This window comes from Ceratotherium simum, chromosome 39 (genome assembly GCF_057802395.1).
Source record: "Ceratotherium simum simum isolate JZ-2026a chromosome 39, ASM5780239v1, whole genome shotgun sequence".
Lineage (NCBI taxonomy): Eukaryota > Metazoa > Chordata > Mammalia > Perissodactyla > Rhinocerotidae > Ceratotherium > Ceratotherium simum.
Genome location: NC_141938.1, coordinates 1,600,568 through 1,627,353, shown reverse-complemented (window position 1 = coordinate 1,627,353; position 26,786 = coordinate 1,600,568). Strand labels below are relative to the sequence as shown.

Here is a 26,786-nt window from a genome sequence, read left to right as displayed (position 1 = left end):
TACTCGCGCACTGCCTGCCGGGAGTTGTAGTTTCAGCGTGGTGGGCCCGGCAAGTCTGGTGGCCGAGTTCAGGTGCCGCGGCGCCTGAGGGCCGAGGCCGAAGTGGGGCAGCCACCCCGGGAGCCAAGGGTGCGGGGTCGGCGGTCGCCGGGCGCCAAAGAGAGGCGCGGGGTTCAGGAAGGGCGCGTGCGCGGCGATAGGCCCCGGGGTAGGAGACAGGGCAAGGCCAGGCGAGGGGGCTGGTGGCCTGGGCATCCCGCCTGGAAGATGCACAAGAGGAAAGGACCCCCGGCACCCCCGGGCCGAGGCGCCGCCGCCGCCCGCCAGGTGAGTCTGTACCCCCCGCGCCCCCCACCCCCGGCCCTGCTGAAGGTATCCTCCCCACCCCGTCTCACGTTCAGGGGTGGGCCCCACCCTCCAGGTGAACCAGATCTCCAACCCCAGGTGAGCCCCTGTCCCCGCCCACCAGGTGAGCTTCGCCCCCACGGTGCGGCCTACCGGCCCCAGCTCCCCAGCTCCTGGCGCCCTGCCCCGAGCTGAGGGCCACCTGTTGCCGCGGCAGCTCGCGTCCAGGAGGGAAGGCCTGGGACCTGGGGTAAGAAGGCCAGCTACTGTGCGCCTGGCCCCAGCGCCAATCCAACCCTGGCATCAGCCAGCCAGGTCAGACTCTTTTGGTCCCCATTGTACAGATGAGGACACTGAGGCCCAGAGAGGTGAAGACCCTGCTGCGGTCATAGGGATTAACAGCTTGGCCAGAGCTAAGTGCAGATCCAGAGCTGCCTCCGTGAGCCCACAGACTGGGGCTGGGCCTCGTCTGCCTGCCTCATCTCCCCTGCTCTGGGCGTGGGGAGAGTTTGCTTCTCAGCTTTGATGGAAGGAGCCCAGCCCATAGCTTAGTACCCAGCTATTAGAGGCTGGCCAACCTGAAGTTCCCTCCTGGCTTCTGTGCTTTGCCTGGCTTCACAGCTGTAAGCCTCAGTTTCCTCATCTGTAAGATGGAGGCCATAGGAGTGCCTATGTCCCAGACAGTTGTGAAAATTCATTGAGATCATTTATGGAAAGTGCTAGAACATAGCACTCCATAAGTGTTATCATCATTATTACTATTAGATGCAACTATATGTGATTGCTGGTATTTGGCCATTTTTGACCCATTTTGTACAGTTCAACATTATCACATCGTGATTGGTGATTAGCCAGGTTAGGAAGACAGGTCTGTTACACAGCAAAGACACCACTTCCAACTTTTACATGTTGTCAGGGATTCTATTTATTTTTGATGCCTCCAACCCTGCTGCGTGACTCCCTCTGCTGAGGATGCTAGGAGGGAAAGCCCAGGTGTGCGCAGTGGCTTTGCTCTGGAGCAGGGTGAGGAGCCTGCTGTCCCCAGCGAACTCGGCGAGCAGCGCGTCAGAGGCGTGGGCTCTGAGCAGCGAGCTGGGTCTCTCTACCTGCTCTTTGCCCCGTGTTGATCTGTGCCAGAGGGCTGGCCCATCTGGGGACACCTGTTGCATTCTGGGCCTGTTCCAGCTTCCTGGCACTCCCCAGGGAAATGGCTTTTCCCTGGAGCCCTGGGTCCCCTTCCTCCCGTGGGGACTCCAGGCCCATCATGGCTGCCTTCTGGGCAGGTGGGATACATCCCGGGGTCTGACTGGACCCTCGCTGTTCCCGCAGCTGGGCCTGCTGGTTGACCTCTCTCCAGACGGCCTGATGATCCCCGAGGACGGAGTTAATGACCAGGAACTGGAGGCCGAGTTCTTGGCTCTGGTGGGGGGCCAGCCGCAAGCCCTGGAGAAGCTCAAAGGCAAAGGTGAGACTTTCAATACGCCCTTGAAGATTTTCTGAGCTTCCAGTGTGAGCCAGGCTCGGAGCTGGGCGCTGGGGAGACAAAGAAAGGAGACGGAGAAGGGCCCTGCCCTCCCGGAACCTACAGTCTGGGTAAGAGGTTAAGCAATCAACTCTGGACTCAGAGTGAGGTTGGGAATCCCAGCTCTGCCACTTACTGGCTGTGTGACCTGATGAGTTCCAGCACCTGTGTGGGCCTCGGTTTCCCCATCTGTAAAATGGGAATAATGACTACCCTTACATCACAGGAGTTAATCTCCTAATGTTCGTAAAGCACTTGACACAGGGCCTAGCATGTCCTCCAGCCTGCTGTCCTGTGCTCAGGGCGGGGTGGGGGAAGCACTGAGTGATGGGAGAGGGTGGCTTCCCGGAGGAGGCACCCACCCTGGAGAGGGCCAGGTGAAGAGCTGGGGAGGAGTCACAGCATGTGCAAAGGCCCTGGGGGAGATGGCAGGGCCAGTGGACTCTGCAGTGCTCAAGTGGGGCTGGCGCTCAGAGGGCAAACGGAGCCTGCACAGTTTCTAGCTAATACAGTCAATCCTCATTTTCATGGATTCCGTATTTGTGAATTTACCTACTGGCTACCATTTGTTTGTAACACCAAAATCACTGTCTGTGGTGCTTTCACAGTCATTCACGGGCATGCACCGAGTCACAAAAAGTTAGTCACCCGACACGCACGTTCCCAGCTGAGGCAGAGCCAGGTGACGCTCTGTTTCCTCTCATCATATTGTAAACATGTCCTGTCCTCAGTCTGTTTAGTGCCGCATTTTTCTCATTTTGGTGCTTTTTGTTGGTGATTTTGCTGTTCAAAAGGGCCCCAGGCATAGTGCTGAAGTGCTGTCTCGTGTCCCTGAGCACAAGAGGCTGTGATGTGCCCTACGTAGAAAGTACGTGTGTGGTGAACTTCGTTCAGGCCTGAGTTACGGTGCCGTTGGCCTTGAGTTCAGTGTTAACAAATCAACAATATATAGTAAATAAGGTGTCTTTAAACAGAAACGCACATAAAACAAGATCACGTATTGACCGGTTGATGGAAATAGTGTCCAGAGGCTTGCCGGAACCTAACCCTCTATTTCTTTCTTTTTTTTTTTTTTTTAATATTTTCCCCCAAAGCCCCAGTAGATAGTTGTATGTCATAGCTGCACATCCTTCTAGTTGCTGTATGTGGGACGTGGCCTCATCATGGCTGGAGAAGCGGTGTGTTGGTGTGTGCCCAGATCCGAACCCGGGCCGCCAGCAGTGGAGCGCGCGCACTTAACCGCTAACCCACGGGGCCGGCCCCCTAACTCTCTATTTCTTCTAGGAGTGATGGCTCAGTGTTCGCTAATTCAGTGTTCACGACAACTTTATAGACCATAACTACTGCGAATAACGAGAAACATTTGAATGACAAAATACTGACAATATGCTGTTCTGAGAGCTTCATTTACCTTGGTCCCCACAGTCTCCTTGTGAGGGAGAAACTGTAGTTGCCCCCATCTAACAGATGGGAAGACTGAGGCCCGGGGAGGTGAAGTGACTTGCCCAAGGTCCGCAGTGGGAACGTGGCAGAGTCAGGGTTCAGACTCAGGCATGATGAGGAAGAGATGAGGCAGGTGTGGTCAGCAGGGAGCGGGACCATGCAGGGTGGGCCTGGGAGCAGTAGGGTGCCATGGAAGGCCGGGGAGGGGGCCGTGCTGCCCCCTACCTGCTACCCTATTCTCTGGGGCCGTGGGTGATGGAGACTGGAGGCCGGGGACTGGTGAAAGATCCCGGTCCAGCTGGGCCTCCCCCTGCCGCCAGGTCCCCTGCCCATGGAGGCCATTGAGAAGATGGCCAGCCTGTGCATGAGAGACCTGGACGAGGAGGAGGAGGGGACGGACGAGGAGGATGTGGAGGCTGATGGCGACCTGCTGGTGAGCGCCCGGGCCGGCAGGGGCCGCCCCTCCCGTTGTCCCGTCCAGAGGGTCCTCACGCCCGGCCCGGCCGTGTCCCTACAGGCGGAACTGAATGAGGTCCTTGGGGAGGAGCAAAAGACTTTGGAGCGCCCCCCTCCTGTGGCCCAGGTATAGCGCCGACCACCCTGCTCCCTGCAGCCCGGGTTCAAGGCCCTCCCTTGCCCCTCAAGGCCATGTGACGCTGGGCAGTGACAGGACACCTGCTCTGGGAATGGGGACATGATTTCTGCCCTGCTAGGGTGGGGGTGGTGGCCCAGGGTGACGTGCCCGGTATGCAGTAGGCGCTCCACCAAGGGAGCTTGCGGGGAGCCCGCGTGGGGTCACCACCCAGACCGTGCGCCGGCCCCTCCCGCAGCCCAGGGCCACAGCCCCGGGCCCCGGGGTGGAGGCCACCTTGCAGGAGAGGCTGGCCCTCTACCAGAGAGCAATCGAAAGCGCTAGGCAAGCCGGGGATGGCGCCAAGATGCGGCGCTACGACCGGGGCCTGAAGGTGAGCTGGTGGACAGGAGGGTGCTGGGACCCCGCCACGGCCCCCTCCCAGGTCCAGCTCCTCTGAAACCCACGCTCCGCCTCCTCCCAGACGCTCGAGAACCTGCTGGCCTCTGTCCAGAAGGGCAGCGCCATCGACGAAGCGGACATCCCGCCGCCCGTGGCCGTGGGGAGGGGCCCCGCCGCCCCGCCCAGCGATGCCCCAGCGCCCACCCCGCCAGTGCCGGAGCCCAGGGCGTTCACGGAGGGTCCCCCTTTCAGCGCCCCAGCCTCGTCTCTGGGCTCGGCTAAGCCCCCAGGTAGGCCAGGGGCCGGGCGGGCTGATGCAGGATGTGGGAGGGGGCGGTATTCTGCGGTAGGCGCCTCTATGGGGGTACAGGCCCTGCCCTGATGGTTAGATTTCTCTAACACCCCTCTCCTTCCCGGGTCCTCGTGTCCCTGGAGTTCATTAGTACCTTCCAGGGGGACCCGTGCAGACAGAGAGGTTTTTTTGTGTGGTGGGGGTAAAATATATGTAACCTAATCTTTGCAGTTTTCACCGTTTTTCATTGTGTGATCGAGTGGCGTTTAGCACTTCACAATGTTGTGCAACTACCACCTCTGTCTATTTCCTAAACTCTCTCACCACCCCAAGCAGAGGCTCTGTCCCCATTAGACCCACTCCCCGTAAGCCTCCCCCAGCTCCTGGGAACCTCGGTTCTGCCTTCTGTCTCTGGATTACAGTTCACGTAAGTAGAGCCCTGCACTGTGTGTGCTTTTGTGCCTGGCTTCCCTCACGTGGCATAACGTCTCAGCATGTGACAGCGCTCCGTTCCCTTTCAGGGCATTGCCAGCCTCTCCCACCGTGGGAAAGGAACGCCCATCCCCTCCCTTCTAGAATATGAAGGGGGCTCTCCCCGAGGCACATGCTCCCCTGCTGGGCTTGAGAAAGTGAGCGGTTGTCCAAAGCCAGGCTGGTCTCTAAACCACTGTTTTTGGCGAAGTTCAAGGAGGGCTACTGGAAATCATCACTTGAAATTCTCAGCCAAAATCACCAAAAATGTTTCTCGAGGGGGTTTTTGGCATAGAGCATGGCAGGGCTCAGAGTCCTGGGAGGGGTGGGCCCGGCCCTGACACTGTCAGCGAGAGGTGCCCTGCCAATCGGATTTCCCCCTCGGCCCGTAAAGAGTATTGATCAGAAAGCTCCATATGCTTAGGCTGTGCTCAGTTACGTGCTCATGATAATTGTGACAGTAACTCAACCCGGAAGAAAATTTTGTTAACACTGAGAGACTTGTGATGACGGGAAATAAAACCGATCAGTGTGGAGGTGTTTGGCTTCCCCTGCAGACCCCTTCCCAGGCAGGTCCGCCTGAGCTGAAAGCACCAGGTCCAGCTGTCAGTCTGAAAAGTACAAGGCGTGCTGTTTTCCAGGGTTTTCTAGGCTGTGTGGATACTGGGTGGTGTATCTGTTGTACTTGGCATTTTTATACCAACAGTTGTACCTATTGCTTTCAACTGGGAGAGGCTTCCCCTGACAACGTATTGAGCATGTGGTTTGAAACAGTGACTAGCGTGCCATGGGAGAAGCAGCTTCATCCTGTCTCCCAGCTTTGCTGCCTCGCCACGTCGATGTGCTTTGGTTGCACAAATGTACAATAGGGTGGTCCCACAAAGGCTGTCAAGTACCTATGTGTATCGTGTTAGGATGCAATTCTGGGGGATGTGGATGTAAATAAGAGAAGAAGTGAAATTCCTGACTGCTGAAAGTGAACCTGGGATTTATTTAAAAAGTAAATGTTGGTATATACTCAGAAGAATTGAAAGCAGGATCTCAAAGAGATATTTGTACACTCGTGTTCACAGCAGCAGGATTCACAGTAGCCGAAAGGGGAAGCAACCCGGTGTCCATCAGTGGATGAATGGATCAACACAATGTGGTCCATCCATACAATGGAATATTAGTCAGCCTTAAAAAGGAAGGAAATTCTGTCACATGCAACAACATGGATAAGCCTTGAGGACATTATGTTAAGTGAAATAAGCCAGTCACAAAAGGACAAATGCTATATGATTCCACTGACCTGAGGTCCCTAGAGGAGTCAGATCCATAGACAGAAAGCAGAGTGGGGGCACCAGGGCCTGGGGGAGGGGAGGGGGGGTTAGTGTTTAATGGGGACAGAGTTTTCTGTTTTGCAAAATGAAGAGTTCTGGAGATGGATGGTGGTGATGTCTGCACAGCAATGGGCGTGTACTTAATGCCACTGAGCTGTACACTTAAAAAGGGTTAAGATGGTGGATTATATGTTGTACGCATTTTACCACAATTTTATAAAGCAAAATAAAGAGTGAACGTTGGTGAGTTTCAAATCACCGTGGGGGTGAAGATGCACTGGATCTGGAAGAGTGGTGTGGCGGTTTTCTTTTTCACGTGTCGATATCTGCAGGACACTGGGAATGACAACCTTGGCCACTTTTTAAACTTAAGATGAAAAACTTTGGATGTCAACTTAAAAGTGTGTAAGGCTACATACGGTTTGCCAAAATTCTCTTGTGGACAGAACAGTGGCGGCTCCAGAGCCTGCCAGCCTGGGGTGGGGTCCCCACCATGCCGTCCTCCAGCTATGTGACCTTGGGGAGGCAGCATCCCCTCTCTGAGCCTTCGTTTTCACATCTGTGCAATGGCCCCAAGAACAGTCTTTGTCGTGAGAATAAAATAGAAATGGTTTGTGCTGCCTCTTGTGTGCTGTTCCCCTCCAGGTCCCTGCAGCCCTGGCCCCCTGGCCCAGCTGCAGAGCCGCCAACATGAGTACAAGCTGGCTGCCCTCCACGCCAAGCAGCAGGGAGACACCGCCGCTGCCACCAGACTCTTCCGCGTGGCCAAGGTGCGTCGAGACGGACGGGCAGAGCCGGAGGGAGAGCACAGAGTGCTTCTCACATTGCGTGGTGGCAAAGAACGTGGGCTCCAGAGTCAGTCAGACCTAAATTTGAATCCCGGGTTGTCACTCCCTAGGTGTACTTTGCTGCACCTCTTGAAGCCTCCATTTACCCCCTCTGTGAAATGGGCTTAAGTGTCAGAAGAGGCTTGAGCAAGGTGGTGCACAGGGAGGGACAGAGCTGGGAGTCTGCCGCATGGCGGATGGGGAGGCTTCCCAGAACGTCTGGCCCCCGCTGCAGCCTCCTCGCCTGATCTGCTTCCTTCTCCAGAGCTGTGACGCTGTCTTAGAGGCCCTGAGCCGGGGGGAGCCTGTGGACCTGTCCCACCTGCCCCCTCCACCTGGTGAGGAGCGCATCCTGCCCTCCCTCCAGGACTGCTGGAGGCCTCCGCCTCCTGATGCTGCCACCCCCGTCGGTCGGGCCTGGGGACCCCCTCAGGCCAGACCAGCCTTGGGGGAGGGTGGCCACTCTCACTGGACTGGACCTCTCTGCCCCCAGACCAGCTGCCCCCAGACCCACCATCACCACCACCGCAGCCTCCAGCTCCCGCCACCGTGCCCTCCACGCCAGGTAGGCTCCCGGGACACTCTGGGGTGGGCAGGCCGGGGCAAGACAGTCTGCCCTGCCCTAGACTCTTAATCCTGCCCTCCTCTGGCCCAGAGGTTCCCCCAGCCCCGCGGACTCTCCTGGAGGCGCTGGAGCAGCGAATGGAGCGCTACCGCACGGCCGCAGCCCAGGCCAAGGCCAAAGGAGACGAGCGCAAGGCTCGCATGCACGAGCGCATCCTCAAGGTGCGTGGGCTGAGGGGGTGGGGGGGTGGCCCTGCAGACTTGGCGAGGGTGGCCCTCACACCCATGTCCCCACAGCAATACCAAGATGCCATCCGAGCCCACAAAGCTGGCCGAGCCGTGGATGTGGCCGCGCTGCCCGTGCCCCCAGGTAGGCCCCGCCCTGCCCCCCGCCAGCTGCTGAGCCTTTCGGGTGCTCATCCTTCCAAGTGTGCAGGCTCAGGGAGCGGATCCCACGCCTTCAGGGATTCCGCAAGCTTGTTAGACAGTTCGTAGCTTGAAATCGGTCACGACAGGAGTGTTTACACCATGGAAATTGGCAAACACTAAGAATTAGGGGTTTATTTGGAGAGCCTGGTCCCCAGCCCACTGCTGTCTGATCCTTCCATTTCTTTGTTTGATTTGCTCCTTCCTAGTCTTCAGCTCTCAGCTTTACAGACATCTCCTGAGCCCCCGTCAGACCTCCAGGGTGTTGGAGGCCTCCCCTGGGTTCTCAGAGCCACCTGTGTGTCCCCCATGAGAGCAGTTTTCTCTCTGCACCTTGGTCCCCCGGGGTCCCACCAGGCCCAGGACCACCCCTGTGCCAGCACGCCGCCTCACACGGTGCTTGCTCGTTGGAGTCTGGTCAAGCCCCGAGAGGGGGGTTGGGGTGGTCTGGTGTCTACACCGAACCAGCAGCAGCTCCTTCCTGGACTCAAAGTAGATTCCAAGGCCCCGGCTCCTTAGGAGGAAGAGGAACTCACATCTCCACCATCGTGGTGTGGGTCTCTCCCTCCTGACCAGGCCCTGCCTGGCCGCCCAGGCTTTCCCCCCATCCAGGGCCTGGAGGCCAGCGAGCCTGCCCAGCAGAGCCTGGTGGGAGTGCTGGAGACCGCCATGAAGCTGGCCAACCAGGATGAAGGCCCAGAGGACGAAGACGATGAGGAGCCTAAGAAGGTGTGAGGGGCCGGGGCCTTGCGGTGTGGCAGGGAGGGGCAGCCCGTCAAAGCCCTGACAGTCTTGGCCTCGAGCTGGCCCTGCCACTTCCTGGCTGTGTGGCTCTGGGCAAGTCATTTTGCTCTCTGAGCCTCAATCTCATCTGTGAAGTGGGCATAGTAATAGCAATAGTTCCTACCTGCCAGGGTTGTTGCAAAGATTCAGCTAGAACAGGAGCGAACGTGTGTTCAGTGCAAGGAAACAGAAACTACGACGGTCACTCTTGTCGGTGGCGGGCCCTGACCCTTTGGTGCTGGGAGAGCTCTGACTTCTTTCCATCCCTCAGCAGCCCAACAGCCCTCCAGCCCCCACAGCCCAGCCCAAGGCCCCACCCTCCAGGGCACCCCAGTCAGGATCCGCCCCAGCAGCCAAGGCAGCCCCCAAAGGCACATCCACCAGAGGTAGGTGTGCCCTCCCCCGGCTGCCCGTTGCCTGGCTGTGGGCTGGGCAGCACCCGCAGACGCCCTGTGCCCACAGCCCAGCAGCAGCTGGCCTTCCTGGAGGGCCGTAAGAAGCAACTCCTGCAGGCCGCGCTGCGAGCCAAGCAGAAGAATGACGTGGAGGGCGCCAAGATGCTCCTGCGGCAGGCCAAGGGGCTGGAGCCCATGCTGGAGGCCTCCCGCAGCGGGCTGCCCGTGGACATCACCAAGGTGAACCCTCTAGGCCTGCTGGACCTTTCCAGGCACCCGCCCACCCGGCCCTGGCCACTTAGCAGCCATGTGACTCAGAGCATATCAGTCAGGGTCCAGGTTACGCTGCTGTGACAAATAGGCCCCCCTGAGACAGTGGCGGCAACAAGACAGGCGTTTATGTTTCTCACACGTAACACTCAGGGTGAGTGGGCTCTGAAAGACAAGGCCACCCAGGGCCTGGGTTCCTTCCATCTTATTGCTCTGCCGCACCCGAGGAGGTCCTCCTTGTCCACGTGGTCCAAGTGGACCGCTACTCTGTCTGCATCCAGCCCGTGGGACAGGATGAGAGCAAGAAAGGGCAGGGCAAGCAGTTCCCTTAAAGGAAGTGACGTGGAGTTGCCATCACTTCTGCTCGTTTCCCATTGGCCAGAACTGAGTCACATGGCCGCACCTAGCTGCAAGGGAGGCTGGGATATGTAGTTTCTTGCTGGGCTGCCGTGTGCCCAGCCAGAACTCCAATACTAGGGAAGAAGGGGTGGGGATCAGATTTGGGGGAGAAAGTTAACAGATTCTGCCACTTCGGGCGGGACCACCCACCTCTCTCTGAGCATCACTTTTCTCCTTGGGGAAGAAGCAAGAGCAGCAGCAGGGGCAGAGTGGTGGTCAGGAGGATGGATGTTTCTGCAGATCCCTGGGTGGGCCGGCTCATTGCTGACTGGCAGGCCTCCCCATGGGCCCCGTCCTCCCCAGGTGCCGCCGGCCCCCATCAACAAGGACGACTTTGCCCTGGTCCAGCGGCCGGGCCCAGGTCTCTCTCAGGAGTGCGCCCGGCGCTACAGTGAACTCACCAAGCTCATTAGGCAGCAACACGAGGTGAGGGGGCCCTGGCTCGGGTCACAGGCCTCCCGCACAGTCGTGGCCCCCCACCTTCCCTCACTGTCTCTGCTCTTCAGATGTGCCTGAACCACTCTAACCAGTTCACCCACCTGGGCAACATCACCGAAACCAGCAAGTAAGTGCCCCCGCCCCCACCCCAGCCCGCCCTGGGGGCCAGGGACCTGAGTAGGGCCCTCTCGCCGGCAGATTTGAGAAGCTGGCAGAAGACTGTAAGCGGAGCATGGAGACTCTGAAGCAGGCCTTCGCCCGGGGCCTGCCCACACCCACTGCCCGCTTTGAGCAGAGAACCTTCAGTGTCATCAAGTAAGGCCCTGAACCCACCCCCAACCCCCTACCCCTGGCCCGGCCACCCCTTTAGAGAGGGGTTTGCATGCCCTGGAGGCTGGTGGAGGACTTGCCTCTGGAGGAGGGTTTGGGTGGGTGATGGGTGCACAGCACGTGTAAGGGTCCTGAGACAGAAGGATGGTGATGAGGCATTGACAGTGACACATCTGGAAATGGGGACGATCTAGTGAGGCAGAGATGTGCCTTGTCTTAGGGCCTGGACAGGCCCACCTGGTGGTGGTGGTTGGTCCCGCTCCAGTGAAGTCTTCCCACAGCCCAGGGAGTTGGGATCATCTTCCCCACTCATAGACGAGGTTAGGTGCAGCCACCAGTCCTCCAGTGCTTCCTCGCCACAGCTAGGGTGACCTACCCCCCTTACCCTGGCTCCCCCATGTCTGCATGGTCTGGCTCCCTGTCACCTCATCTCTGCTCGCTGTCCCCACGTCACTCGCCTCCTGCCACACAGGCCTCTTTTTGGTCCCTCAGACGCACCAACCACGTGCCCACTCAGGGCCTCTGCACTGGCTCTTTCCTCTGCCCAGACCCTCGAGCCCAGGTCTCCATGGAGCAGCCCCTTCTTGACATCCAGAGTCCCCTATGATGTTACCTCCTCTGAGAGGCCCTCCCTGATCACCCCGTCTAAAGCAGCCCCGCTGAGCGCACCCCGCCCTCTCCCATCTCAGCTCTCTGCAGAGTTCCTTTGCTCTCTGGATGTCTTCATCAGTTCTCTGTTCACTCGGCAGGCTCAGGCTCTGAGCGCAGGAACGGGGCTGTCTCATTTCCTGCTCTACCCCCAGCAGCGAGGACGCCGGCTGGCACGTAGTAGGGGCCTCCAGAAATACTGTCAAATGAGAAGGCCCCAGAGCAGCTAGGGCACTGGCTGGGGAAGAGTAGGGGCTCCGGAAATATTGTGAAGTGAAGGGAGGTCCCCCAGCAGCGCGGCCACTGCTGGCGCAAAGCAGGTACCAAATAAGTACACGCAGACTGAAAGAAGGGCCCACGAGGTAGCCATTGGCACTGGACGGAGAATTCCAGTCTGTCTGGTTCTGGAGTGAACCCGGGGGCTGAGACACCCTCAAAGGCCAGCGTGGGGTTCGTGCCTGCCCCGCCAAGGGGAGAGGCGGTGGCGGGGGGCTAAGGTTCCTCTGTCTCCCGCCTGCCCTCCTGGAGGATCTTCCCTGAGCTCGGCAGCAATGACATGCTCCTGTGGGTTGTGAAGGGCATCGGCCTGCCCACGCCACCAGGTGAGGGGCGGCGGGAGGGCTCAGGCCATGGGGACCACCTCGCTGCCCGGCTCTGACCTCCGCTCGCCCACAGGGCTGTCCCCCGGCGACCTGGATGTCTTCGTTCGGTTCGACTTCCCCTATCCCAATGTGGTATGTGGCGAGCCGAGGGGGCATGGGCTCGAGCCCCGTCAGGCCTGGGGGTGGTCGGGCAGGGGGCCAAGGCCAGGCCCCAGCCCTTGAGCTTCCCTGCCTCCTCTCTGGTCGCAGGAAGAAGCTCAGAAAGACAAGACCAGCGTGGTCAAGAACACAGACTCCCCTGGTGAGCCTCGGTGGGGGCGCCCCCACCGCCTGCAGAAGGAACAGGAGACTATAGCCTGATTCCTCCTTCCTTCCTCTCCCCATCCCTCCCTGGGCAGAGTTCAAGGAGCAGTTCAAACTCTGCATCAACCGCGGCCACCGCGGCTTCCGAAGGGCCATCCAGACCAAAGGCATCAAGTTCGAAGTGGTCCACAAGGGGTGAGCTGGGGCCACAGGTGCTATGTGGGCTCCGGGGCGGGGGGAGTTGCCTGGGCCAACCATCTGTCCCCTCCACACACCCAGGGGGCTTTTCAAGACCGACCGGGTCCTGGGCACAGCACAGCTGAAGCTGGATGCCCTGGAGACAGCATGTGAGGTCCGGGAGATTCTGGAGGTGAGAGGGGGGCGTTCATCTGAGCACTCCGGTACGGCCATGCCACCTGTTAACCTTGCTCAGATGCTCCCTGCAGGCCCTCCCACGGAGTCCCAGCCCTCCCCACTACCCAGCCCTGAATAGCGCTGGCACCCTGTTCCGTCTCACCAGATGCTGTCTCAGCCACAGCCGTGGGCTTGTAGTTTTGGAAATCGCCCTGGTTCTCCCTGACCCCAGCCCTGGACCTTCCCAGCAGCCTCCTCTCCCACACAGGTCCTGGATGGTCGCCGGCCCACCGGGGGGAGGCTAGAGGTGATGGTCCGGATCCGGGAGCCACTGACAGCTCAGCAGTTGGAGACCACGACTGAGAGGTGGCTGGTCATCGACCCCGTGCCAGCCGCCTTGCCCACGGTGAGACCCCTGCCCTCAGCACCCCAGGGAGGGAGGCTTGTTCAAGGGGCCAGGACTCACAAGACTGGTTCTGTCCTCTGCAGCAGGTTGCTGGGCCCAAAGGGAAGGCTCCTGCTGTACCTGCCCCAACAAGGGAGCCAGGGAACAGGTAGGTGGTTGGGCCAGGCCATCTGGAGACAACCTCCCCTCTTCCCGTTTCAACCCCTCCTGGACAATTTCCCAGCAGGCACAAATTGGAGCATGCCCCTCCCCTGCTTCAAAACGTTTCCTGACTCCCCTTCTCCTGGAGGATCCAATTTAAACTTCTCAGCTTGATCTTTAAGACCTTTTGTGATCTGACCATTGTCAGATCCAGCCTTCTCTCTCCCCACTTCCTCCGGTTGGTTCATGGCTACACCTAGTTCACACTGGCCTCTGGGCTTCTCTGTGTTACGATGCCCTGAGCACCCTGACCCCCACACTTGCTTCCCGCTCCTCTGCTCCACTCTGACTTCTTTGGGTCCCACCTTGGCTGTTGCCCGCTCCAGGAAGCCCTCCCTGACCACCTGGCATCCCAGTTGCCTGGGTGTACAGCCATTGTCCCTGCTAGGTTGTGGGCTCAGCAACACTGGGGTGGGCCTGGCCTGTCTCCCGCTGTTCCCCAGTGCCCAGCGTGTCTGTTGAATTAACGAGGTCGGGGATGGGGATCTCTGCGGCCCCTCATCTCTCCCCTCCTCGTAGATCAGCCCGGCCCCTGCATAGCCTCAGCGTACTGGCCTTCGACCAAGAGCGTCTGGAGCGGAAGGTGGGTATCCAACCCGCTGGGCTCGGTGGGGCAGGATTGGGGGGTGTCTGCGGGCCCAGGCAGGGCCCTCACAGGCCCCTCTGCACCCCCCAGATCCTGGCCCTCAGGCAGGCGCGGCGGCCGGTGCCCCCAGAAGTGGCCCAGCAGTACCAGGACACCGTGCAACGCAGCCAGTGGCAGAGGGCTCAGCTGGAGCAGGGCGGCCCTGGCGTCCTGCGGGGTAGGGGCTGGGGGCCGGGGGAGGGACTGAGGCTGGGGGAGGGGCGGGGCCGGGGCTGGGGCGGGGAGGGGAGGGGGAGAGGCTGGGGGAGGGGGAGGGGAGGGGCGGGAGGCCCGGACGACCCGGGCGTGCAGTGGGGTAGGGGCTGGGGCCCGGGCCCCGGGGGGCGTGGCAGCGGGCCGTGCTGACCCCTCTCCCCGCAGAGTACCTGGCCCAGCTGGAGCGGCAGCTGCAGTTCTACACGGAGGCCGCCCGGCGCATGGGCAACGACGGCAACAGAGTGAGCTGGGCGAGGGCTGGGCGGGCACTGGGGGCTGGGGAGGCAGGGGCTGCCCACCGACCGCCCGTTGTCCCCCAGGAGGCCGCAAAGGAGGCGCTGTACAGGCGGAACCTGGTCGAGAGCGAGGTGAGCGGCGGGTGGCGGGGGTGCGGCGGCTGTGGCCGGGCCCCCCTGACCCCAGCGCCTCTCCCCCAGCTGCAGCGGCTCCGCAGGTGAGGGCTGGCGCGTGGGCGGCCCCTGGAGAGCAGCGGGCAGGCCTGAGGCCCCGGCGCCCGAGGAGCTGCCTCGGCCGCAGACCAGACAAGCAGACAATCAGTGGACAATCGGCTCCGAGTGGACACGTCCCCCCGGGGCCCACCCAGCCAAAGCCTCCCCCCAGGGGACGACAAGGACGGTGCCCGCCAGCCGGTGTGCACCGCTCGCCCAGGCCCAGCTGGGTGGGCCCCCGAGAGTCCCGTTTGCACAGTCCCGGGGTGTCAGCCAGGGGCGGCTGGGATTAAGTTCTGAGGGCCCTGCAAGCACTTTACTTCCTGTCCCTCCCCAGCCTTAACCCTGGAACCCACCCCCACCCCCACCCCAAAGAATCCACTGAGGCCAGCCAGAGCCCGCCGGCTCCCAGGGGGTTGCCCTGGCCCAGCCGGGCCCCAGGGCTGACTCGAGGAATAAACAGCCAGGGCCACACCCATCCCGCTGTCCTGCCTTCGTTTCTCGCTCCTCGCGGTGTCTTTCCCCCAGCCCCTGGATGGAGATGTGCCTGCACGAGGGGGAGTGTGGCCCCAGCCGGTGGCCTCGGGTGTGTCTGGGTTTACACGTGTGGTTGGGCCATAGGTGACGGTGCTTGGTGACCTGCCTGTGGCCCAGGGTTTCGAGATCCAGCCCTGCTGCTCACTGGCCAGGGGACCTGGACCAAATTGCCTGACCCACTTAGCATCCCAGGACCTGTCTCCCCAGCTGGACGCGGGGACTGTGAGAGCCCCTCCCGGCAGGTGAAGAACCCCTGGGAGGTGGTGAGCACTTGAGTTAGACTTTATTGTCGCCGTCTGAGTCTGTGTGGGGTGAGGGCAGGGCCGGCTTGGTCTGTGCGCTTGGGCTTCGTGCTTCAGTGCCCTGAGTGTGGAGGCTGCGTACCCCCTGAGATCTCTGGTCAGCACCGGTGACGCGGGCCCAGCCCTCGAGGCCTGGGAGAGCCAGGTCGAGGCCCCAGGTGGGTGCCGTCTCCTTAGTCCATGGCCCAGCGGAGCCCCAGGGGTCTGGGCTGCACTGCTGGGCTTCTCCAGGCTCAGGAGGCCCCTGCCCGTGGCCGACGTGGGGCTGTTAGCGGCAGCTGGACCAGGACCTGCTCGGGGTTACCCGTCGTGTCCACGAGGCGCAGGTGCTGGAGGCCCAGGAAGGCCTCGGGCGAGATGCTGGTCATGTGAAGCCTGTTGGCCCTGGAGGGAGAGGTGGGTATGAGGGCAGGTGCCAGCGGAGCGGGCCACAACCGTCCTGAGCCACCCAGCCTCCCTGGGTGCACCACAGCCCCCCTCGGCCCTCCCTGCCTGCTCCCAGCAGCCCCACCCAGCCGCCCTGGGGGCACCTGAGGAAGAGGGCGCGCAGGCGGGGCGTGCTGAGGAAGGCCTCAGGGCCCACGTGGCCGATGCGGTTGCCCTGCAGGTGTAGCTCCTCCAGGGCCTCGGGCAGGTCGGGGGGCACGAAGGACAGCTCGTTGTGGCTCAGGTCCAGGACCTGGGTGGGCGGCGGGCAGAGATGGCGCCGTGGCGGCCCCAGGCCCTGGGCCAGCCGCTCGGACAAGCCCCAGACCGCTCTCGCGGGCCCTCCTCTGCTGCCTGCCCAGCGCGGTCCTCCTGCCCCCTCCCCTTGACACCCTTTGTGGCTGCCAGTTTCCTCCCCGCGACAGAGATGAACTGAGTCCCCTGGGGCAGGCCCTGTTCTGGGCCCGGGGTGCGGACAGACAGGGTCCCCGCCTGCTGCCGGAGACACTGAATCAGTTAGTCACCAAGATGTTGCTTCCTCCACGTGCTCGTGCCCTTCTAACACGCTATCGTTTACTTAAGGCTGTTGACTGCTTTCTCCCTAACTAGAGTGTTTGTGCCAGGACCCAGGAGCTGTGCCGCTCCGGGCCTAGCACAGCGCCCGGCACCCACAGCTGCACCAAACTGTGTGGAATCAACAGTGCTCCAAGGCGCTAGAGGCTGCGCTGGGGAGGCGGAGGGGGTGGTGGTGGCAGACCAGGCTGCAGGGACAGCCCGGGCAAAGGCCTGGAGGCTGGGTCTGCCTGCTCTGCCCCAGGGCTGGCCCACGGCAGGGGCTCTCGTGGAGGTGAAGCTGGGCGGACAGGGGGATGGAGGGGCCCCCGGGACCGTCGGTGTGGCTCCTCAGCCTGCCCCTGACCTGAAGGGCCTGCAGTTCGTGCCAGGTGCCGGGCTCGATGTCGCCCACGCGGAGCCGGTTGTGTGCCAGGCTGAGGTCCTGCAGCTGGTGCAAACCCGCCAGCCGCTCGGGCTCGAGGGCCCGCAGCTGGTTCCGCTGCAGCCGCAGGGTGTGCAGGCCAGCGGGCAGGCCAGCGGGCAGCCGGGTCAGCTGGTTGCCGGCCAGGTCAAGGCTGCGCAGGGCGCGCAGCCGGCGGAAGGCCCGGTGGTGCAGGTGGGCGCTGCTCAGGCGGTTGTAGGCCAGGTTGAGCTCAGCCAGCCCTGGCGTGGCTGCCAGGTCGCGGGCGCCCAGCGCGGCCACGCGGTTGTGGGGCAGCACCAGGGCCCGCAGGCGGCGGGGCAGCGCCGGGGGCACTCGGTCCAGCCCGTTCCCGTAGAGGTGCAGCGTGTGCAGGCCCCGCAGTGGCCGCAGCGCCCCAGCGGGCAGCCCCGCCGCCCCCAGCTCGTTGTGCTGCAGCAGCAGGTAGCGCAGGCCTCGCGCCCCGCGCAGCCGGGCTGCCTCCACCCGCTGAATGCGGTTTCGGCCCAGGTGCAGCACGGCCAGGGCGCGGGGCAGGCCGGCGGGCACCACAGCCAGCTGGTTGTGGGACAGGTCCAGGTACTCGAGGCGGTGCAGCTTGCTGGGGGAGAGAGGGCCGGTGTTGGGCTGGGCCCAGAGTGGGGGGCCGGGCAGATCTGGGGGCAGTCGAGGGCTCCCTGAGAGATGTAAGCTGGACGTTCCAACTTGGGGAGATGAGTTGAGAGATCTGGGTGGGAGCTAAACTTGGAGTGGCCAGGGCAGAGTCCTGCCTGAGGGGTGGATGTGGAGGTGGCCAGGGCAGAGTTCTGGGTGTGAGATCTGCGCATGGCAGCTGTGGTGTTGCACGGCGCTGGGGAGCAAGGGGGCTGCCAGGTACTCGGCCGAGCCTGGCGCACAGTAGGTGCTCACCAAATGAGGCTCTGGGTTAGGAGTCATACACAGGACAGGGACAGAACGTTGGGGCCCCTGGACTCCAAATCCTCAGCCCCTACTGCCAGCACGAGGCGGCACCCCCGTCCCACCGTGTCCCAGGCCCCACCTGAAGGTGGTGGCATCCAGGCCACTGTCCGTCAGCTGGTTGTGCTGGAGGTAGAGTTCACGCAGGTGGGTCTGGCGGCTCAGGGCCCCTCGGGGCACCTTGGAGATGAGATTGTTCTGGGCAGGGAGGAGAGAAGGGGACCGAGGGTCAGAGACAGAGGACAGGGCAGCCACGGGAGGCGAGGCTCTCGAGTAAGGGCGTGACGGACCTCGCTCTAGCAAGGCTGCTCAGAGAGCACTCGTGAACCGCCTGCCAGTGGAAGAGACTCCAGGAAAGACATTTCCGACTGCGGGAATTCTGAGGGGGCGGGGGCCCCCGGGGAGAGCGGTGGAGAAGCCCTGGAGGCGGGACGCGGGGTGGGGAGGTGGGGGCACCTGGAGGTGGAGCCGCTCCAGCGAGGGTGGCAGGCTGGGCGGCACGTAGCTGAGCCGGTTGCTGGAGAGGCTGAGGGTGGCGACGGCCTCGGAGCCGCGGAAGGCGTCGGGGGGCAGGCCGGCGTTGCTCAGCTGGTTGTTGTGGAGGTACACGGACCTGAGGGGAGCCAGGCTCCGGCCACCAGCCCGCCCCCAGCCTCCCCACCGCCCCCCACTCCCACCCCCACCCAGCGCAGGGCCACCTTCAGTGTGAGCGTGCACTGTCTCCACTTCAGGCTGGAATTCTCCAGACGAGGCCACCAGGGCTCTGTCTCCCACCTCAGACCCCCCACAGGGTAGGGCTCCGGCCCCAGGTTGGGGGTGACCACAGGCCTATCTGCGGCCTGGGGGCCTGGGCTGGGCCAGGGGCTACCTCAGCGCCGGCTTCTCCCCGAAGGTGAGCGGGAAGATCTCGGTCACTTGGTTGGCAGCCAGATCCGCGACACGGAGGGAGCGAGGCAGGAACTGGGGGGCCACCGAGAGCTGCGGGAGCACGGCCCTGCTGGTCCCGGTGCCCCCGGCCCGCGCTGTCCCGCGTGCGCCCCGCGCTCTGTGCCCCGCCGGCCGGGCCTGGGGGCTCACCTTGTTGTGGGCCACGTAGATGTGCTGCAGCTGCGTGAGGGACTCGAAGGCCTCGTCGGGCAGGCCTGCGGTGGGCGGGCCGTGAGGGACCCGGCCGGGGGGCTGGGAGCCTGTGCTCGCTGGCCAACGCTCCTCCAGGCACCCCCTCCCCGCCCTCGAAAGCCACAGCCCCCCACCCCCTGAGTTTCCATCTGCTCAGCACAGGGCAGTTCCGGGAACGGCCGCTGAGCCGCCCGCAGAGCCGGGGGCGGGAGGGGCAGCTGGGGCCGTGCTGGAGGGCCCCTCCCTCGTCCCCCTCACCCTCGGAGGAGATGAGGTTGTTGTGGAGGTTGAGGGTCCGCAAGCCGCTGAGGCGTGACAGCTCGTTGTAGGGGAGCTCCTGGAGCTGGTTGTTCTGGGGGCGGGGGCGGGCATTCACACCCCTGACCCCGATGCCCCTGAGCCCTCAGCAAGGGACCCCAGCCCTGATCCTCAGCTCCCCACCACCCTAAACAAGTGAGCCCCGACAGCCCATCACCCCCACAGTCGATCCCAAGTGCCCCATCACCCTGACCCCAAACAACCCCATAACTGCCAAGATGTTGACAGCCAGCACCTCATCACCCCCACAGTTGACCCCACATGCCCCATCACACTACCCCAAGCAACTCTGTGACCTCCAAGATGTTGACCCCGACACGCTCAAACCCTCAGCCCCCACTTCTAATATCTGTACCCCGACTCCTCTGGCCTCTGACGCACAGACCCCAACACTCCCATCAAGGCCAACTTCCATCAGTGCCAAGCCACGCACAGGCCCCCACCCCATCACCCTCCACCCCAGCACTCCCCGTGCTCGCCCCTCGAGGGCCCCTCGCCCCGCCTCCCCCAGCCCCCCACCGCCGGGCCCACCTGCAGGGACAGGTGCTGGGCCTCCCTGGTGATGTTGTCCGGGAACACGAGCAAGTCCAGGCCGTCGCAGGCCACCGTGTCAGCCCGCGGGCAGAAGCAGCGCGGGGGGCAGGCCCGGGGCGGGGGCTGCGAGCTCTCCCCCAGGTGGGGGAAGGCGGGGTCCTCCATGCAGGGGGCGGGTGGGGGGCCAGGCAGCAGCAGCAGCAGCAGCAGACTCAGCCGCTGCGAGCGGAGGGCCGGGTCAGGGTGTCTCCCGGCTGGGCAGGAGGTCGCCATGGCGACAGGAGCATCCCCGCCCCACCTCGCCATAGCCAGCCCAGCTCAGCCTTCTTGCCCGAACGGCCCACCAGGACTCCCTAATGCAAGGCAGGCGGTCACCTCCCGGAGACTCGGCCGTGGCCGCCACCACCCCCCATCTCCAGGCAGAGGCCACCCTCCCTGCAGCCTGTGCTCCCAGGGGCTCAGGGGAGCGGGCCCACCCCCTTCCCCGCCCTGGGGAAGGCGGGCGGCCTGCCGGATGGGGTGGTGAGGACAGGCCAGCCCGTCCCCTCGGTCCCCCCCCAACCACCCCGGCTCTGCTTGCGTAACCTCAGCCAGCCTGGGCCGGCCACGGGAGCAAGGAATGTTGGGGGGAAAGCCGAGATTCGCCCTGTCTGGTATTTGGGCCAACCACAGGGGAAGGAGTGGGGGCAGAGGAGGGGAGGGCACTTCAGGCCGCAGGAGGGTCCCCAAGGAACCGGGGCTGGCAGCGAGGAGTCAGGGCAGGCCTGGGGGCCCTCAGCCAGGTCTGCCGTCTGGGCCCTCCTCCCTCTGCCAGCTGGCCTCCCTGGCAGCCAGACTCCCCCCTCCTCAAATGGCCACAGCCGCCACCCGAAAGGAAATTACACGTATTGAGGCAGCAGCCTGGTGGTTAAGGATGTGTGCTCAGCGCCAGCCTGCCTGGGCTGGGACCTGGGCTCTGCCACCTCTCTGGGCCTCGGTTTCTCACTCTGCAAAGTAGGGGAACGGTTGTCTGACCTCCTGGGAGGGGTGTAAGGATTAAATGAGATAATGCCTAGGATGTGGGCAGACAGTGCCTGGCACATCCCAGGCCCTCAATGCTGGAACGGCAGTGTGTGCCGTGGGGCGAGGAAGCCCGTCTCTGCCCAGGCGTAATCCCCCAAGACAGACCACTTGCCGGAGGGGTGACTTCAGGCCAGTCATTTTCCTGCCCAACCTCAGCTTTCCCACGCACAAAACGAAGATGACAGAAGACCTTTTCTCAAAGGGCTGTCCCAGGGCGAAACCAGGTGGCGGACGGACAGCTCTAAGCACCTGCCCCTCACAAGTGGGAGCCGCCGAGCTGATGGGCTGTGCAAAGGGCGTGAAGGCCACTGCGGTCTCCCAGCAGCAGAGCCTGAGACGAGGCTTGAGTGCGTTTGTCTAGGAGAACGCAGCTGCAGGGAGTGGGGAAGTGACAGAGGGCAGGAAGGCAGCAGTCAGTAATGGATGAGTTATCGCCAGGGATCCTCTTGCCTGGAACCTGCCAGTGTTAGCACTCAGAATACTGCATCCCAGAAAACCCTTAGTCCTGGGCAGACGGGGATGGTCGGTCCCTCTTGTTATCAGCAAGTTCCTGCTATAGGTAACTGGGCTCAGGCCCGCTGGGGAACGCTGAGAGATTGGGGACACGCTCAGAGTCATCCCTCTGCTGGGCGAGGGAGCTGGGGTGCTGATCCTCCAACTCCCTCCATCGGTTGAACTCCCCGGCACTTGGTAGAGAAGACCAGGCCCAGAGACACAGGTGCCCAACAGCGGGGCCCGGCCAGCACCTGCCACGGGAGGCTGTGGGGCCGAGCCCTGGGGAGACGGCAGTGAAGCAGGTCAGGTGGGCAGGAGGAAGGGGCCATGATGCGGGAGAATGATGGAGAGAGAGGGTGTCTGTGCTTGTAGCCACCCTTTCGCCGAGGAGGACACTGAGACCCGAAGAGGTGGCGTTTGCCCACGATTCCCAGGACTGTGTGGCCTTGGGAGGGGGACCCTCAGAGCCCCTCAGTGCCCCTCAGTGCTGGGGCACGAGACAAGACAGGCCACACCCCAAGTTCTCCATGTGGGACTGACAGCCACTAGTTTGGACATTGTGTAGAAGCCCCTCAGTCTCCCTAGCAGAGGAGTGGGGCCAGCCCCAGGGAGCTACTGAACTACTGCACAGATCCTAGCCCCAGGGAAGCAGCAATGAGAACAACCTTTGAATTTGAATTCAAATTTCAAGTTTGAATTTCTAGCTGGCCTCTTTCAGTTGCAAAGGATGGAGAACCCAAACCAAACTAACTAATGCAAATAAGGGCATTTATTGACTCATGAACAGAGATGCTGGAGGGGTGTGTCCTTCAGGCATAGCTGGATCCAGGGACTCAAATGACATCCTCAGGATGGATTCTCTCTCTCTCAGCTCTACCAGCATGCTTCTCTATGTAGTGCCAAGGAACCCCAGCTTTAGTCCAGCTGAAAGCCCTGAACTAGAATCTCATTGGCTGAGTTTTGGTCACTTGTCCATCTGGAACCAGTCCCTGTGGCCAGAGGGACGTAATGTGCTGATTGGCTGGGAACTTAACCACCAGTCTTGTAAATGACCCCCGGCCTTCTCTCTAGGCCCTTCTCTCTACCCTCCCCTGCCTAGCCCTGCCTTCCCTACCCAGCGAGGAGTTCTGTGGGGACAGCGATGGAGTACGGTCCACCAGTGTGGAGCCTGGCATGATCACCATTTATACACCTTCCTGGAATGCATGTAGGGTTGTGCCCATGTGTGTGGGGAGGTTTGCGTGGGGAGGGGGTGTGGTGTCTCTCAGTGCCCCTGAGGCCCTGCCTTCAGATTAGGAAGGACTATGTGGTCATGGGGACGAGGGACAGTTGCAGTAACACCGTGGGCAGCTAGTGCAGCAATCTGGTCTCCTTTTGGCTGCTGGGGGTCGGGGGAGGAGGCAGGGTTAGTGTGGGAGGGAGCAAGAGGCTCATGGGAAATGTAGTCTCCCAATTAGAAGAGGAAAGTAGGAGTCTTAACTCAGGCCCAGTTAAGGATCCCAAGGCACACCCCTCCTCATCCTCTGATGGCATCCGACCTTGAGACACTGGCCAAGGCCAAATTCCTCAGCCAGCCTTCATCTGGCTAATTAGCCCTTCAGGATCTGGACCCAACCCATAAAATTGCTGCTCTTTAGCTGGGCCTATGACTGCTTGGAATAGAGAACTACATGTCCCAGACTCCTTTGCAGCTAGGAGCAGTCTTAGGACTATGGAAGCAGGAGTGGTATGTACAGCTTCAAGGAAAAGGGGATGTCTTTCTATTTCCTTCTGTTGGAAAGCAGATGTGATGGCTGGAACTCCATCGGCCATCTTGGGCCATGACACTACCTTGGGAATAGAGGCCTTGAATGGTGAAGCAACAAGATAGGAGCAACCTGGGTGCTGCATACCATGCTGTGCCATCCTTGGACTGACCAGAGTTTTGATCACTTCCCAATTACCCCATTGGTGAAGGAGGGATCCCCCACCTTAAATAGTGCAAGATGGCTGAACACACGACACCCAGCACTGGATAGATGAGATTGACATTGGTTTACTAGTCACATACACTCCGAGCCCAGAGGAGGGGAGGACACTGCACGCCATGTAGAGCCACACAGGCCGGGGGTAGGGTGATGGTGCTGCACTCAGGAGCAGAGTCAAGACGCAGGGGCTGCAGGAGGCGGGCTGCGGAGTGACAAACAGTGGGTGGCCTCTGGTTCCCATGGGAGGATGCGACTGGCTTGTTTGAGTAATTTCTCAGGCTGGCGGAGAGGTGAACCCATTAGGTTGAGGACCAGATGGGGTGCAGCTGGTCTGGCCGATAGAGGAACCAGCCGGGTGGGGAGCCTCCTGCTGGGGGGCGGGCATATCTGCCAAAGGCCGGGAAACCCACAGTTAGGCCTTTGGGGCCCTGAGAGGCTCAAAGATATGAAAGCAGCGCACGGAACTGCAGGCCTTTCCACATGACCAGCTCCGGTCATCCTGAACGTGAGAGGAAAATAGATCTCTCTCTTGTTTCAGCAGCTATTTCTCTTTTATTTCTTCTCTTTTTTTTCCTTTTTTTTTAAAAAACTGAATCTAATCTTAGTGGATACAGAGGACATCCACGTGGCTAATGGATGACATTAGCAAGGGAGAAAGTACAGAATGGGAGAAGGGAGACCCTTGAGGAATGCTCATGCTCGAGGCAGGTGCAGAGGAGAAGCTGGCGACGGCCACAGAGACGGGGAGTCAGAGAGAGACAGGACCTGACAGCATCTGGTAACACTGGAAATGTGCCGCCATGTCCTCGTGCCAGGTCACTGTCTATGTCAAATATAAAATGACGCCGCGTCACGGTGCGCCCAGGTGGGTGTGTCTGTGAGGGTGTTTCCGGGTGAGATTAGCACTTGAATCAGTGGACTCAGTAAGGTAGACGGCCCTGCCCAGTGTAGGGGGCATCGTCAGGGCCACTGAGGGCCTGAACACAGGAGCAGGACTTCACCCTTTCTCGTCCTGCCTGCCTGGTTGAGCTGGGACATCCGTCTCCTCCTGCCCACAGAGTGGGGTTTACATGAGCTGCCCTGGCTCTTAGGCCTTCAGACTCAGACTGGGATTATCACCAGCTTTCCTGGGTCTCCAGCTTGCAGATGGCGGATCGTAGGGATTCTGGCCCCCATGACCACAGGAGCCCCTTTCTCGTCAACAATCTCTTTTTATGTATACGTATGTATGTTACATATATAAAAGGACATATACATAAGGATATATATACATATATATCTTATTGGTTTTGTCTCACGTGTATCAGGCAGGCGAGATCACTCTGCGTAACAGACGAGCCCAAAGGTCAGCAGGTCAGGGGTCAGCAGCAGAGCCGGTCAGCCAGGAATACGATCCCCACAGACCCGCGGGCCTCTGAGCCCCGCGGCCGCTCAGGCACCCGGCCCGACAGGCTGCGCCGCCCTGAGGGGCAGCCTCCCCGGGCGCTGGCGCCGTGGAAGCGAGAGAGGCGACCCCCAGGAAAGCGCTCGGGTGTTTCCCCCAGAAGCCTGCCTACGCTTCCGCTCCCACTTCACTGGCCAGGATTAGTCACGTGGTCCCGCCTGCCCGCAAAGGGCGGGGCGCGAGGGGAGCAACAAATGGAATATTTTGAATATTTGCAGTGTTACTCTCGCTGCGACACCCGAGGTCCAGCCGTCCGTTCTGGAAAAGCTCTTGCACGGTCCCTACAGAAACGTACAAGGCTGTTCCCCGCAGGCTCGTTTATTAGGGTGAAAGTCTCTCTTCCCTGGGTCCTGCTCGGCTCCCAACTTCGCTTCACGTCGCTTCCTGAGAGAGCCCCACACCAGATCCCCGATCAGAGGCCATAGTTTTGTCTCTCTCTCGCCTTCCCTGCCTTCTTTTTCTTCCTGGCGTTTCTCATATCATGATTATATATTTTTGTCCACTGCCCGTCTCCCCCACCAGAATGTCAGCTCTGTGCAGGGGGGGCCGTGGCCGTGGTCCCCGCCGTCCCCCAGCATCTGGAACCGTGCCTCACACAACCATGGTTGATAAACACGTGTTGAGTGAGCGAGTGGGAGGGGAATAGATTTGTTTAAAATGTGTCCCATTAAAACAGTGGAGAACCAGACCTAGGATGCACAAAGGGATTCGATCTACACATATTGTGTTCATTTCCCGTCCTAACAAATGACTGCAAACTGAGTGTCTTAGAACACTTAGAACTGAAACATGTTCGTTTCAGAAGTGCAGGTTATTGATTTGCACCGGGGAGGCTGGAGTCCAAAGTCAAGGTGTTGGCAGGTGGGTTCCCTCCAAAGCCTCTCTCCTCGCCTCTCTCGCAGCCTCTGTGGCTGCTGGCCATCTTGGATGTTCCTGAGCCTGTGGCTACACCACTCCAGTCTGCCCTGGCTTCCGGGTGGCCCTTTCCTCTGTCTGTGTGTGTCGGTGTTGCTCCTCTCCCGTCTCCTATAAGGACACCGGTCATTGGATTTAGGGCCCACCCGGTTAATCCAGGATAATCTCATCTCAAGATCTTTAGCTTAATTACATCTTCTTTTTCCAAATGAGGTCATACTCACATGTTCTGGGGGTTAGGACATCAGCATATCTTTTTGTGGGTCACCATTCAAACCACTACATGGATTGACATGAATAGAGCTAATCTTGTGAGAAAAAAAAAAGTTACAGAGTGAGGCTAACAATTTTGATCCTTTTCATAAATTAAAAAAGATATCGGCTGTCTCTGGGGGAAGAACTGGGTGGCTGGGGCTGAGGGTCGAGGGGGGCTTGCCATCATATAGCCTTCTATATCTGTTGAATAAAAAAAACTGGAGGTTTACATGACATACGATAGAATGAGAATATTTAAAGCATGCGTGACTCAAAATCCATCCTTCTAACACTCAAGGTGTACGCACCTGCGAAGCCATCACCATAGTTGGGACAGCGGACGTTTCCATCACCCCGAGATTGTCCTCGTGCCCCTCTGTCAGCCTCACTCCCGCCCCTTCACCCCCAACCCCAGGCAACCACTGATCTTCTCTCTGTCCCTATAGGTTAGGCTGCATTTTCTAGACATTCCTATAAATGGAATCACGGAGGGTGTACGTTTGGTTTCCAGCTTCTTCCATTTGGTACAGTGATTCTGAAATTCATCCACGTCATTACACATATCTTTAGTCTGTTACTTTTTTTTTTTTCAGTGAGGAAGATTGTCCCTGAGCTAACATCTGTGCCAATCTTCCTCTATTTTGTATGTGGGTTGCTGCCACAGCATGGCTGACAAATGGTGCAGGTCTGCACCTGGGATCTGGACCCTCAAACCCAGGCCACCGAAGTGGAGTGCACCGAGCTTAACCACTGTGCCACGGGGCCAGCTCGCCCATTCCTTTTCTAAAAAATTTATTTAAAAATTTTTAAAATTGAGATATAATCGACATACAACATTATATTAGTGGTAGGTGTACATCGTTGGTTCTTTTTAT

At 60.6% G+C, this 26,786-nt stretch overlaps 2 protein-coding genes across 5 annotated transcripts; one reads left to right on the top strand and one right to left on the bottom strand.

The window, feature by feature from the left end:
- Positions 1–31: 31 nt before the first annotated feature.
- CC2D1A (coiled-coil and C2 domain containing 1A) lies at positions 32–15,108 on the top strand. Of its 4 annotated transcripts, none has more exons than XM_087425335.1 (29): positions 32–327; positions 1,675–1,810; positions 3,631–3,743; positions 3,828–3,893; positions 4,141–4,275; positions 4,366–4,573; positions 7,014–7,138; positions 7,461–7,533; positions 7,689–7,760; positions 7,851–7,981; positions 8,057–8,129; positions 8,781–8,914; positions 9,243–9,354; positions 9,431–9,603; positions 10,336–10,458; positions 10,539–10,597; positions 10,669–10,785; positions 11,977–12,050; positions 12,124–12,182; positions 12,300–12,351; positions 12,449–12,548; positions 12,633–12,723; positions 12,976–13,113; positions 13,200–13,261; positions 13,834–13,897; positions 13,991–14,117; positions 14,321–14,397; positions 14,476–14,523; positions 14,593–15,108. In XM_087425335.1, the coding sequence occupies exons 1-29, from the start codon at positions 268–270 to the stop codon at positions 14,611–14,613; spliced, it is 2,823 nt and encodes a 940-aa protein (XP_087281461.1). In that variant the 5' UTR covers positions 32–267; the 3' UTR covers positions 14,614–15,108. The 4 variants fall into 4 exon arrangements, with proteins under 4 accessions (XP_087281461.1, XP_087281459.1, XP_087281460.1 ...); XM_087425333.1 differs by having other exon boundaries at positions 13,197–13,261; XM_087425334.1 differs by having other exon boundaries at positions 9,240–9,354.
- Positions 15,109–15,410: 302 nt separating this feature from the next.
- Positions 15,411–20,060, bottom strand: PODNL1 (podocan like 1). Its single transcript, XM_004442588.3, is given in 10 exon segments — positions 15,411–15,827; positions 15,974–16,122; positions 16,789–17,446; positions 17,885–18,000; positions 18,259–18,415; positions 18,671–18,780; positions 18,880–18,944; positions 19,180–19,273; positions 19,771–20,009; positions 20,012–20,060. Coding segments are annotated over 10 exon segments (1,788 nt in total). The 3' UTR covers positions 15,411–15,676.
- Between the last annotated feature and the right edge of the window lie 6,726 nt (positions 20,061–26,786).